The sequence below is a fragment of the Siphateles boraxobius genome, unplaced genomic scaffold (assembly GCF_051911475.1).
Source record: "Siphateles boraxobius isolate OS27281-9 unplaced genomic scaffold, OSU_SipBor_1 5, whole genome shotgun sequence".
In the NCBI taxonomy this organism is placed as follows: Eukaryota; Metazoa; Chordata; class Actinopteri; order Cypriniformes; family Leuciscidae; genus Siphateles; species Siphateles boraxobius.
Window position 1 is genome coordinate 30412207 of NW_027509141.1, and position 14683 is coordinate 30426889.

General features: G+C 35.7%; 1 protein-coding gene across 2 annotated transcripts in view; it reads right to left on the bottom strand.

Moving 5' to 3' along the window:
• atp13a3 (ATPase 13A3) overlaps positions 1-14683 on the bottom strand; it is a 45547-nt gene that overhangs the window by 21500 nt on the left and 9364 nt on the right. For both annotated transcript variants that reach the window (XM_077203795.1, XM_077203796.1), the window contains exons 2-14: positions 13845-13930; positions 7274-7361; positions 7019-7192; positions 5924-6100; positions 5727-5797; positions 4872-4955; positions 3977-4046; positions 3718-3852; positions 2793-2865; positions 2411-2542; positions 1277-1459; positions 983-1140; positions 577-765 (exon numbers count right to left, since the gene is read on the bottom strand). In XM_077203795.1, coding sequence (XP_077059910.1) covers positions 577-765; positions 983-1140; positions 1277-1459; positions 2411-2542; positions 2793-2865; positions 3718-3852; positions 3977-4046; positions 4872-4955; positions 5727-5797; positions 5924-6100; positions 7019-7192; positions 7274-7324 — 1497 coding nt within the window. In that variant the 5' untranslated portion in view covers positions 7325-7361; positions 13845-13930. The remainder of the gene's footprint in view (positions 1-576; positions 766-982; positions 1141-1276; positions 1460-2410; positions 2543-2792; positions 2866-3717; positions 3853-3976; positions 4047-4871; positions 4956-5726; positions 5798-5923; positions 6101-7018; positions 7193-7273; positions 7362-13844; positions 13931-14683) is intronic.

The window sequence follows — 14683 nt, forward strand, 5'->3', positions numbered from 1 at the left end:
AAAAAATGTTTTTATTAATAGTAAACTTTAATGAAATTATTAAATACAAATATAAATTATTAAATATTAAATTATTAAATAAATATTAAATTATTAGATAACTATTAAGTATAAGAATAATAATTTATCAAATAAATAATTAAACTGAGTATTTTACTCATAATGTCCACAACTTGTAATAATTACTTTAATGAGCTCATTGTTTCTTCCTCAAATGAATACATTTATTTAAGTACAATAACTGCATGATTTGTATTATCTTAGAACTGTCAAAGTAATGTCCATATTTCAAAAATGTACAGTCACCTCTGATAACAGATCACTCTGTAATATAGAAACAGTATGTATTGCAAAAAACAAATTGTGAATTAAGTAACAGTTTATTATCAGGCACTGCGGTGCCAAAATGTCACCTCAATTTACTTGAATTAACCTTAGTTTTATAAAAAATATGGTTATATGGTTTATGATTAAATGGTAATGAGTGTGTTAAAGAAGAATTAGCTAACTTTTATTTAATTTCCACTATTTCAGGTTTCACCAAACACAAAAAGGACTTCAGTTTCCCACATTTACCTTGTCAAAGCACACCAGGTTCAGCTGCCCACAGATGTTAATTCTTTGAGGACTGATGGAGAATATCCCCACTTTCTTGAGACGCCGCTGAGCATAGACGATGCCCGCTGTCATGGCTGCCGGCAGCGCAGGCGGCACCGTGATGGTAATAATGTCCAGAGACTTGACTATGATTTCCTTTACTGGTTCCTGCAGAGTACACATCATAATGGGGAGGTGCGCTTTTCCAAACTTTATTAACTAATAAATTCATTGAACAGCTCATATTTTCCAAGCATTTACATTTAAAATTCTGCTCAAAGCAGCATCCTATTTACACAAATTCTGTTAAATATCCTACAACTAAGAGGGACTGACATCACAATGTGATGCTGCTCTTTTTAAGACAGTAAGGAAGGATAAAAACCTGATTTATAATTTTCATGACTAAAGAATAGACAAAGACGATGCTGGCAACAGCCACCAGGCACAGCAGGAACAGGTAGGCGTCCCGGTACAGCTTAAAGTCTGTGGGTTTGGGGTACAGGATAGACCGAATGAGCTGCCCTTTAGCGGTGCTGAAACCTAGAAAAGAAAAACATCAAGGAACTGCATTTTAAGCATCAGATAGGCAGCACAATTATGCTGTCTACTAAGGTACCAAATTTAAGGCTGCTTCTGATATATCCCACAAAACATTGCGGTAATTCTGGTTTCTAACCTGTCCGCACTACCACAGCTTTAACCATTTCTCCCGTGTAGTAGCGGGTCTGTATGACGTTGGTGCCACAGAAGAGCGTGTGTCTCTTGTGTTCCTCCGTGCCGTAGATCGTGTCACCATCCCCACCCTTCTTGTCCTGACAAGGGTTCGGAAGGTCCGTCTTGGTGACCGGAACACTCTCACCTGAGGCAGGAGTACATGGAAATAAACATACTTTGGTTACACTTTATTTGAAGGCGTCATTGTTCCACTGTTATTATATATTTAAGTACTGAGTAATATTAATTAACAACATGTACTTTCTATAGGATTAGGTTTTGTTTTGTTGCATGTACCGTTATTACTATGGTAAGTACATGTAACAATGACACTATAACACTTTATTTTACTCACAAATAATAACCTGTATGATCATTAAGAAATAACTGTTACAAATGATAATATTAGCCATTAATAATAAACAGAAGATAAAATGAAATCTGTAACACTATTTAAAGTTAATTTGCATGATGCTCATGAATTTTATTATCACATAAAATCCAAACAAATTTCAGAAAAGACAACTAAAGTAAATAAACTTTTACTGGACATTATTAACATTAACTTAATCTTAATCACAATACCATTATAATTATTTTAATTTCAAAAATGTATTACAATTTTAATAAAAATTACAATAAGGTTAGATTTGTTAACATTAGATACCCATTTTAGTTAACATGAACAAACAATTAAAAATACTTCTAGAGCATTAATTCATCTTAGTTAATGTCATTTCAACAATTACGAACACATTTTAAAATCAAAAGATGTATCGGTTAATATTATTTAATGGATCTTAACTATCATGAACTAACAATGAACAGTTGTAAATGTATTACCTTACAATAACAGTGAATAATAAATACAACAACAAATGTATTGCTCATTGTAAATTAATACATTAACTAAAGTTATCTAATGCAAACGTATTGTACCATATCATTTATATACGGATGTTTATAAGCGTCTCCAATGTAAACTTCAGTAGCAAATTTGGTTTATAGTTAGGTAATATACATAAAATTTAAGTTATATTGCCCCATTCTAGTGGGCTCAGTTGTTATGACATCACAATTGGATGCAGCCAATCACCTGTGAGCATGCTCTCATTAACAATGCAGGTTCCACAGATGAGCACTGCGTCACAGGGCATGATGATCCCGTTGCTTGGGATGATGATGACATCACCAGGGACCAAGTCTGTGGACAGGGCTTCCTCCGTTTCTGTACAGCAAAAACAGAAGCCAAAAAGAGGGAGGGTGAGGAAGAGCGAGCAGTGAAATAAAACCAGTCAGTCTCAGCACATCACTTATTACCCATGCTTCCTAGCACAGGAGGCAGAGTGCTGAGTCATCGTGACTTTGGCCACTACATCAGACTCGCTGAAGCAGGTAACCCAGGCCTGCAGCAGTGTACTTCATTACAAATATACTTAGAGTGAAGAAAATGCTTTTTCAGAACATCTGAGCCGTACCGTTTCCGCCCCTGTAGACCGTAACTCGAACAGTACTGTGAGTAGCCACCATGTCGTGTAGCATTACATATTGCTGTAAAACAAAAGAAAATGTTCCTGTGAAGAACAAATAAAGATTTGCGTGTCCAGGCAGCACAGTAAATCTAATAGGCATATAAAATACATTAACTGTTAGCATATCTCAGTTATGCAATTAGAAAATTAGCATCAACTCTAACCTTGGATAGACCCTATGACTAACAGCTAAGCTTGAATCGTCAGTGTTTGTTATTCTACAAAAAACAAATCTTAAAATGAAAAAGCTTTGTAAAATTACACATTTCTGTTTGTTTGGTTATTGGGGAATTTTGGACTTCAATGAAAATGAAATATTTAAATTAGCATTAGTTTATTTACTTATTTTTAGGGGCATTCCAGTGTTTTTAAAAAAAATAGTATTTAAATATTTAATAATATTACATTTAAAATAGTATAGAGTACAACATTTATTGTATGTATATAGTACAATAAATATGTTGCATTTTATACAAAATAAGCTATAATGGTCAATATTAAAATTCTTGACTGATTCTTTTTTTATTTAGGCATTTTTGTCTTTAGTAAAATAACATTATAATACAATTTAATACACACACACATATATATATATATATATAATACAAAACAGCATGTAAATATTTTATATAAAAATATTATATAAATATTTAAATTATTTATAAATGTATACAAAATAATTATTTTGTAGAGCATAGAATTCTAATGATCCATTTGATTTTTTTAGTTAATGGCCAAAACCTGAAAATAATTACTGACTTGGTGATGACACAATGATCACAAAATTTTAAATCAAGTTCTGGCCTATGTCACTCACTCCCTCACTCTTACATTTAAATGATGTTTCAAACTGTTTTTCAAGCCTGCTTACCTTTTTAATAGTGTAGAGAGAGGTAGCTATTGATATGACAGACATGACGACTATGGCCATTGCGTAGTAATAATATTCATCGGTACACCACAGGATAACACTGAAGAGCTGGAAGATGTAGAAAGGATTGAGGACCTGCAAAAGAGATGGAGAAGTTTCAGTTCACTTATTTCCCCGAGTGGACATTCTAAACAGCAGAGTCAGCAGTGCTGTGTCATGCCGTTCTCTGGCCTGGGTCAGTTTCACATGTCACTCGTACCTCCTTAATTAGCAGCTTGAAAAGAGAAGGCACTTTCACGTCTATTTCATTTAGTCCGAAAAAAAATCTCCTAAAATAGAGAAGAAAAGGACTAAGTGAGATTTGTACAGTCAGTGCAATCCAGTTCAGGGCTCAATAATTAGGATGGCCTCACCACAAAACATTTCATTTCATTATTAGTGACATCTTTTTATGTGGGGAAATATATTTTAGAAATATTGGTAACACTTTACAATAATCTCAGAATTGACTAATACTTTTTCAGATCAAAAGTACCTATTAACATTAGTTAATGCACTGCGAACTAACACGAATTTGAACATTTTTATTAACAAACATTAACAAAGGTTAATAAATGCTGTAATAAAATGTTTACACTTTATTTTACAGTGTCCTTGTTAAATGTTACATGTACTTACTATAGTAATAACAGTAACTTATGCATAAATAATTACAAGCAACTAACCCGAACCCAACTCCTAACCCTAAAGTACATGTTGTTAATTAATATCACTCAGTACTTAATTACATTATTACACTGTAACAAGGACACCTTAAAATAAAGTGTAACCAATATATTGATCATTATCAGTTCATGTATTATTAGTTGCACTAACTTATGTTAACAAATGAGACCTTATTGTAAAGTTTTACCAAAAAATTATACAAAATAGTGGATTTTTAAAAGCTATTGCTAGAAAATAATGGCACATTGTGATTTGTTTATAATGTTTCCATCCATCTAAAATGATGCTTCCAATTCCATCCCAATTACTTTGGCAATTTCGACAAAACCTCATCCGTGTTGGCCAACTTAACTTTGGTGAACTTGACAGGACAACCTTTTTGCTGAGCCTTTACCTCCAAAAATGTCAAATTCAGCCAAAGGTTTCACCTGTACTCCTGCTGGTTTTTGTTGAGCCCGACACTGTGCTTCGAGTGAACGGATGAGCAGGTCATGCTCAGATCCTCCAGGCCTCTGCAGAACAGAGGAGATAATAGTTTTAACAACAGTATCAGGGATTCACAGAGTAACATTTTCACTAATCTTAAAGGGATAGTTCACACAAAATTGAACATTCTGTCAATTACTCAGCCTCATGTCATTCCGTCTTTCATTCATCCTCGGAATACAAAGATATTTTTAATGAAATCTAAGAAATTTCTCTCCCTCCATTGAAAGTCTCCATCAAAATCTTCAAAAAGTTCATAAAGAGATTGTAAAAGTAATACATATGAATTGAGTAGTTTAGTCTAAGTCTTCTGAAGAGACTTGATCATTTTATGTGATGAACAGATTTAATTTTAGGCTTTTATTCACATATAAACATTGATCAGCGCCTCATTGGTTCCTGTGGAAGCTTAAACATGCTGCGTAACACGAGAATGAATCTCATTGGTTCTCGCAAGTCAAGCGAATGTGCTTGAGCTTCTGTGACCAAATTTGAATTCTGTAAACAGTTTGCTGATCAATGTTGGAAAAGCGGCTTTAGATTAACACTCAATCCTTATGGATTTCTATTACGATCTCTTTAGAAACGTATTGAAGCATCTGAATAGACTTTCAATAGAAGGAGAGAAATCTCCCAAGAGAAATTTAATTAAAGATATCATCATTTGTGTTTCAGATAATGAACGAAAGTCTTATGGGTTTGGAACAATTTGGGTGAGGAAATGATGACAGAATTTTCAGTTTTGGCTGAGCTACCCATTAAAGATTCAGGAACTATAATCAGACATGCTCCCTTACTTCAATACTTCAAAGTTGTGTATGGTGTCGCTCCAAAAATACTTAGTGCTGTGGAGGGTAAAATAACGTATCTGTAATACAAAAAGAGAAGACACTTATTCAGTCACCAATGAACTATATCGCTTAGTTTGTAAAAACTAGAATTTGTGGAATTGCAGAATTTGTGTAGGAAGGATAAAATTTTGTGCATATAATACCTGCACATGCTGGTCCTCTTGATTCCTGGTGATTTTCTCAGGGGCGGAGTCAGGGGGGTTGTGGGCGTGGTCATTGGCCTGAGGGGAGGCGGTCTGAGAGGCCAGGTTGTCGTAAGGGTTCTTCCCAGGGGCCAACATTATCCGAACCCTCGCTCGAAACCAGCGCTTAAACTCATCCTATGGACAAACAAACAGATTATACACAAACACACATGGCATTTTCTATTAAAAATAGGCAACGAACCCAAATTGTAATCATAATGAACATAAAAAAACATTTACAAGCAATGTCTCAAAGGCTAAAAATTACAAAAGGAATGTGACATTACATTAAAGAAACCCAAGGTCATTTTAGTTAAAATATGTGTGAATGATCAATGATGTTTAACTTTAACAAGTGATGTACTTGATTACCAATGTTCACTTTACAGAACACCACCGACACACTAGAATTATGACCAGCAGCCTTTCAGCTGACTCAGAGTTGAGTGTTATCTACCACTGAAGAACATGACGTCTGAAACATTCTGTAATTCATAATTATGTTAAAAACTATCATGTTGAAGTATTTGAAATGTTTAGTGTTCATAAACTCCTCTGCACAAAGGCACGTACATAGATAAAGCGGTAACACTTTACAATAAGGTCTTACTTGTTAACATTAATGTATTTACTAACATGAACTAACACTGAGCAATACATTTGCTACAGTATTTATTCATCTTTTTAACATTAAATAAAAATAAAACTTCATTGTTTGTTTATGTTAGTTTAAGGTACATTAATGTTAAACATTACAACTTCTGATCATTTTAATAATGTATTCGTAAATGTTGAAATTAACAAACTAAGATTAATAAGTCAATAAATGTCTCTAGGTTTAATATTCATCATTTATTTATTGTTTATTTCTTTAGGGGTATTTCTGTCTTATTAATAAAATAATATTTAATAATGTTTATAGTATGTATTGTATACAATAAATATTTTAGATAAATGCAATCTAGAATATCTAAGAAGTTCCAGATACAATCCAGATTCAAAACGCATGATAATGTAAGGTTTTGTAAAGTTTTGTAGAGGTTTAAGACATACAGTGCTTCGTAAGAGGGCGACTTCTGCGTCTCTGACAGTGGTCCGTGTGCAGGTGGCCTTCACGCACCATTCAGGCATCCAATAGAGCAGCAGGAAAAGAAAACCGCCTGTACAGAGACCACCTAAACCCACCAGAACCAGCTTCCATCGGCACAGCAGATACCCGCTCAACTCCTGCACAGAAAGAAAATCAATGAGCTATATAAGAGAGGAAAAAAGCATAAAAAAGGAAAGAGAAACAAAAAGAATATATACCATCTCATCCTCCAAACCCCTGTTGACAATCTTCAGGTCTTCCTTCTCCATCCTGATCTTCAGTCCTGGCTGGATGACTGCTGCGCTCCTGCGCACACACACACACACACAGAGATCACACGCTAAGTGTGTGCGTAGTGCAGTAAGGATTGTGTGAGGCCCAACAACAGCTGTTATACCATTGCTTTGTATTGACCACCAGCTGACCTGAGATGAGACCCAATCATGTGCACACGTAAACACAAACATGCGTAGAAGAACTTCCTGTGAGTCATGATCCTGAGCACTACAGCTGAGAACCATGCTGAGAGTCTGAGAGCCAGACAACAGCTGTCAAACCAGTCGGCAATTTGACAAACAAACACAATTAAAAATTTCCCTCTAAACAGAATGAGATTTATAGGGTCCAAATTCTAATTTTAAATATAATAACAATAATAAATATAAAACATATAATAATAAACATGATTCAGGCATCCTGAGAATCTTCTCCACAGAGGAATTTTTTTTTTCAAAGTCATCCAAGTTGTGATGTTTTCAGCAGACCTTTTAAAGTTTGAATTTTCTATGTAAAAGTTATTTACATTAGCGAAGGTGAACTATTATTCTTACAAGTCAAAATCAAACGACAATAAAGTAACCACCCAACTGGAACGTTTCTCTGCTCACTAAAGTATTTTTTATTCTTAACTGGTTCTTACTGGGCGTTCATTTGGACCTTGGACAAAAACACTTTCTATATGTGGAGTGAAGCTGTGGAACAGATTAAGTTCAGCACTCAAAAAAAAAAAAATTGAGGATGAAAGATATTAATGGTTGAATTTCATGTCTGTGCGATTGCAGTTGTCTTGAAGAGTGACAGGAATGTACAGCGTCCTTGTGCATGTGTGTGTAACCAAATCTGTTTGCTGAGGAAGGAGTTGGGGATCGTCGAAAACACTGGTGTCAGTCATTCAAGAGGCTCTTTCCAGATCACATAATCATTAGACAAACTGGCCAATCAGCCATTCTCATTACAAACCACCAGCCAAAGTCTTGGCAATTAAAGTTGGCAATGTTGTAAAAGTTTTACGTAACCTACCATATACACTATATTTATTCACCATTATCTTTTGTAAGGGTGAATCCCATAAAGCTTGTCAAGAACATCTCCAAGTATTTCACCCTAAAATTAAAAAATAATTTAAGATGCACTCTGGCATTATTTTGAATTAAGAACATGTATCCTCCAAATTCTCCATGTGTTCGTCAAAGTCAGATAAAACATGAACACACCAACCGGAGAGCCGCTTTGTAGTAGAAACTGAAGTACTAATTCTAATTGAATGCGACACTGAGAATATATTGTATAAAATGGTATATAAATAATCATTACTTGCACATTGCTATCCGTTTGTCTTGACATATGGAATATTGTTTCCGGGTCCAAGCCTCTACTTGTTTCACACATTTAAGGTAAGCTTTAAAAAACTGACTGGCCATCAGGGATTTCAGTAAGGAGATATAGGTTAGGATTTTTCAGTAGTATTACATCACAATGTGTGTGTATTTTAGTACCGTTTGGTGTTTGACCTGGAAGTGGTGGCGTGTGATGTCAAACTTAAAATAAATGATCAGATGCTTACTTATCTGCTGCTTCTTTACCACCAGCACATTATTTACATATTCTTATAAACGCCACTTTCTGCGGGCGGTGTCGGCTGTTCGCTAACACTATTGTGAAATACAAGGTATTTCAAAGTTCTTTTTATCCCTAAAGGCTGAAATCTGAACAGATTTTAAAACGCTAGACATCATACACTTGCTGACTTGGAAAATGGTTAGAGAAAAACTGGCCATCATACACTGAGGATAATACACTCCAAGATTTTAAATTGTTCAGAAACTCAACAAACTCGCACAGAAAAAACGCACCTCATTGCTAGAAGACGCATGACAGATGAAACGAGCATGGTGTGCAGGAGATGACCGCTGTAGTTGTTGTAACGACTTGTGCTGAGTCACAACGGAAAGCACATTTGGATGCGGTCTTGGGTGGATAGACGCAGTGAGTGTGTGGACGTATAGATTACAACAGAAGTTAGAGGTCAGTGGTGCAGTCAGTTGTTTAATCTGTGCTGAGGAGTCAAATATTGAGGCTAATTTGTTAGGCGCGTTCTGTTAATTTACTTTTGTATTGCATTTTATTGCAACGCTGGTAGATAAAGGACAGCTTGGTTTCAGTAGCGACGCATCATACACTACGATATCGCTATCGGCAACTATTGTTGACTCATCTAGGGAAACCATACGGGTATAAACAGGGTCTAATACATTTTGTGCTTGTCCACTTTTGACCATTTCTAGAGGTAATCAAACGCATTCGACCGGATTGCTTTAGTAGTGTAAACTCTCATGTGGTCAAATGTGTCCGAACAGCCACAAAAGACCACCTTTTCTGCGGTAACCAGACAGGATTTAAACATTGTTGGCTGAAGACCCAAGTTTGGTTTGAAGACAAAAATCACATGTTCTCTCGCCATTCCCGATTTCTAACACACTCACAGCGTTCGAAGTGGTCTTAGGGCTGTCGGAGCAGAAATTTTTCAGTATGCTTTTCTGTTCTCTTTAGGCGGGTTCATATGTAAATTGCACAAGCTTATTTTGTCCATTGGATTATATAGACCCGCTCATAGACCCTCCCCTCAAAGAAATCAGGACAGAAGGGGTTGAAAGTGGACAAAAGAGACGGATTAAAACACCTGGTGTAAACAGGTATGTCTCCCTCGGTTACTTGTGATTAGATCAACCTGAAACGCATCTTAATACCAGGTGTAAACAGGGCCTAGACTGCAAAATGGGGCAAAAATATGAGCAAAAGTCAGTTAGTGTAGCTTGAAAAAAACTCTGCTGTGAGTGTATGGGGGCCTTTAGAAGGTAGCTCACTAGGTTTTAGAACCTGCTTAGAAGGGACAGCAGGGAGGAAACCAGTGCCAAGCTGGTGTGGTCACCTCAACAATAGGGCAGCAGGGAGGCAGCATGGCAGAAAACAGGGAAAGTGTGTGAGTGCGTGTTAGACAGACGGGTGTCACTGCTCCCTGATCTTATCAGTCCCCCGCACCCGTACAACACACCACGGAAAGGGGAAACCCAACTCTGGACCGAGCCCTTCCTACCATTCTAGAGCAGCTGCTATGTGGTCACATTTTGCTCTCAGCTACAATTTAGAGGCAAATCGTGAATCCAACATGCTGCACTTTTTTTCTTCCTTCCTCTCGAGCAGACTGTACGATGAATACAAGGAAACACCGCAATCATAAACCTGACAGGCCTATTTACTCAACCCAAGTCAATGTGTCATGAAAGTACACAAGGAGACGCTTGTCTGACAAAAAAAAGAAGACTTTTTTCCAGAAAATCTTTCAGTCACAAACCCAAGATTAATTAGACAGCAAAAAGACTATCTTAAAAACAATCAATATCAGCAAGAGCCAGAGCCGGAGTAAGTGAGTAAGGCGTCTTGGAGACATTGCCACAGTTCTTCTGGATTTAGCCTGACTCAGTTTTTTCTGCTTCTTCATGTAATCACAGATGGACACAATGATGGTAAGATCAGATCTCTATGTGGAGCACTGGCTGTTGTCAGACTCCTTGTGCATACAAAAATTTCACTGGATTATTACAATTAATGGCAGAACGAATGTTTGAAAATGTAAACTGATATTTCCTACTGAATCACTACAGCAAAAGATATAAATAACTGGGTTACACTTTATTTCGATAGTCCATTTTAGACTTACTATTAACTATAAGCAAGTTTTCAACTACATGTAAACTAACTCTCATTAGAGTACAGACCAGGCCCCACGGTTCGGCACACATGTGATTCTCGGATTACCTGCTAAATTTAACCATCATAGAGTGAAAGTTTATAATTTGGACGTGTTTTTTCTTGCTAATTTACACATTCAAACAATTTTAAACGTAGAAGAAGAGGCGAAAATTGGAACTCGCACGTTCTGTACGCACAGCCGCATGCAAGACTCTTCTTTTGCATTTACTTGCCCTTGAACGGACACATAAACAAAATGATATCTAACAACCCTTCTCAGCAAGTTCTCTCGATTATGTCATAAGTGAACCGTTGAGAAACCCGATGTTTGTCAGTTTTTTCGGTCCCTGCAGTCTGTCTTAAAGTGACAGCACACTCCTAATATTCAGAGTCATTAATGTTAATAAAACAACAAAATACAAAGATGACAACAGCTTTAACAAAGATGAAACTATATCTAATTTCTACAGTGAACAAATAGTGTTGTTTTATTGTTGTTAATGTTGTGCTTAATTATTCATTTCTGTACCTGAATAGGCTACTACTGTTAGACTTTGTTACTTAGATAACAAGCAGAGATGAATATTAAATAACAGTGTATATGTTCTTATTTGATTAATGACTGTTAACTTGTTCAGGGGTTAAAGTAAAAAAAATCTTTTGACTGAATTTTTCCTCGGCCAAACCCCATTCCACAGTCTGTCACACACCCAGTTTAAGAGCAGTTTTTTCCTCCTCCTTGTAATTAGGAGTTTAATAAGTACATGCTTTACCTTCACAAATTAAATACTCAAAGAACATTTGCATTTAAAGAAAGGCCATTTTAACTGCATTTCTATTATTTACACACTTTATGAAATTTCAATGTTTCCAATCTAATGCTTTTACAAGACTTGACTCTTTGTGATGTAGTCTTACAAATAATTAACCATTTGCATAACTTTAACACAAGTTTTTATTTCTCAAATAATAAAAGCCAACACCGCTTTTGCCGAAAAGTGAGCTAATATCACAAACTATATATAAAATATCTATTTTTTAACCTAGCCATTATAAATAAATAATATAATGTTATTTTTTTTATTTTATCCATGTTGATTATTTGAAAAGTGAACAGCATGAGCAGGGCCGTACGCAGGATTTTATAAATACAGAGTTCCTTGCTAAATAGTGATCCCGCTATGGGGGTTCGGGGGCTAATTTATGCAACGTCAAGTTTTCTACTTTCAATAGTTCAATCAAATTTTAAAATGGAGTTTGTTTGAAAAAATGAAGGAAGAATTTTTTCACAATGTATACAAATAAGTAACGATTACATAACCACACAAGCCTCACCATGGAGCAGTGTTTAACAATTTGTTAGTCAAAACACAATGTACCTTGTTTTCAGTAGCTTTGATAAAGACTCAGTCTTCAGACATTATCCAACATCACTGAATTGTGTAATTTTGTTTCCATTACACCTCAAAATTGTCACTAACTGAATGTTAAGGTCCGATCACACCAAGATTGATAACGACAAAGATAGTCTTAGAAATTATTATAAATCAAAAGTTAAACCAATAACACACCACAGAGTAAAAATCATAACAGCTCAGATGAACAATATCATTGGAATCACATGCACAATAAACACAGAATCCATCCTGCTTTAAAGATCTTGAGCATTTAAAGTGGCAGACAACAAATGTGCAGCGTGTGCTTACAATAAGCAGATTGTTATTGTGCCTGGACAATAATATAGCTATCATTAAAGTTACCTTTATAGTTATCGTTCTAGGTGTGAACTCCCATTTCAAGGTTTACTCCAATTTAAGTCAAAAAGCTCTACAACTCAGTGCAGGAATTAAAGAAATAGTTCACTTCAATAACTTAAAAGGGGTCCACCAACTGTCTGGTTACCGACATTCTCCAAAATATCTCAGAAGTAAGAAATTCACACAGGTTAGGAACAACTTGACGGTGAGTTAATGATGACAGAATTTTCACTTTGAAGTGAACTGTTCCTTTAAGACTGTTGACAGCTGTTATCCTGACCTAAAGCCACCATAAGGCTTCAGAAGACTTAAATGTAATACACAGGTCATTCTGAATACTTCTAAGGGCTGCTTTTGTCTTTTTTTGACCATGACAGCTCCTGGTTACTATCATATGCTTTTGTTGTAGCCTAAGGGAAAAGAGTAGCAGAAAAGTAATCAAAGGAAGGTGAATTCTTTCTAACACCATGTCCTAACCAGACGCAACATGAAATTGCAACCCGCAATAAAATATATATTTCCAATGATAATCAGAGCTGGTGATAACGGTTTCCATTTCTGCAACGTCATGGTTGGAACAACAACATATGCCAATAATAACCTCAGGTACTATTTATGTGCTTTATTTAATGTTAAAAGCATCTAATGTGAGTTTATGTGACCTTTATAGCCATACTGAAAGCGACAATGAATAACTCAGATCTTGAAAATAAATTAGGAAAGAAACAAAAGATTGTTTCAGTCACTTAATAATATTAAAATTGTGTAATATTTATGATTTTGATTATGTACTAATCCATTTCGTTACGAGTGCAGTGCGCTTGCCGAGAGGCTCCGCCCACACACTCTTCTGATTGGCTGTGATTTTCGATTGATAGTGTCATGTCTTGTCGCTTCTGGTGTGGACAAATTGCTTGTTGCTGGAATCTTATCGCATCTGCTTAGGAAAAGGTGTAAGGGAACTACAGGAATAAAGCTAAATGATTTTGTCTCCATCCCTTACCTTCAGATTCTGAGCGCTGTGGCCCTGGGCAATCCTTTCACCTATAAAGAGGCCTCTCTTTTGTACGCTCTCGCAGACGTGGACTCCTGAGAGGAAACAAAAGAGGAAATCTTAATTAAAGTCCATGAATCACACAGCCTTCAGTCTTTTAATGGAAGCGTTCTCCAAGTCTCTCAAATGAGACATGTCAAGAACATTTTCAAAGATTTACAGAGACTTTATAAGCAGCTCGCAGTAAGAGAAAACATTAAAGTGCACAGCATTTCAAAGCGGTTTCTTGGATTTAAACGTGGAAACACAGACACTGAAGAAATGACATTAAAAAAAAGCTCTGTACATTAATAAAACAAACAGTGTCTGGCTGGTAAACTGAGGACTTAAAATATAAATAAGCCAAAACTCACAACACAGCAACAGCGCAGCATAAAGCCCAAAGGAAATTTATGTGCGTTATTCAAAACATCTGAATCTATATTTGCACAAAGGCCGAATAAAATAAAGCTCAGAGAGGTTACCATGCCATCCTGTGCTGAGGGGGTCGAAGCTCCACTGCTACACTTCACCTGATTGGTTGGATAGCCTCACATAACTTATTAATTTATCATTTAGCTGATGCTTTTATGCAAAGTGACTTACAGTACACTTATTAAAAAATAAAAAGCGTAAAAAAAAACATTCATTTATTAATTCTGAGTGCAAATAAATATTTAAATCACAAATAAATGTGTGAATAAATAAATATTTAGTCATTTATTAATTCTGAGCACAAATGTTATTATATATATTTATTCATTCATTTATTTAGTCTTGCTGGACGCAAATTAAGGAGGGCGAAATTA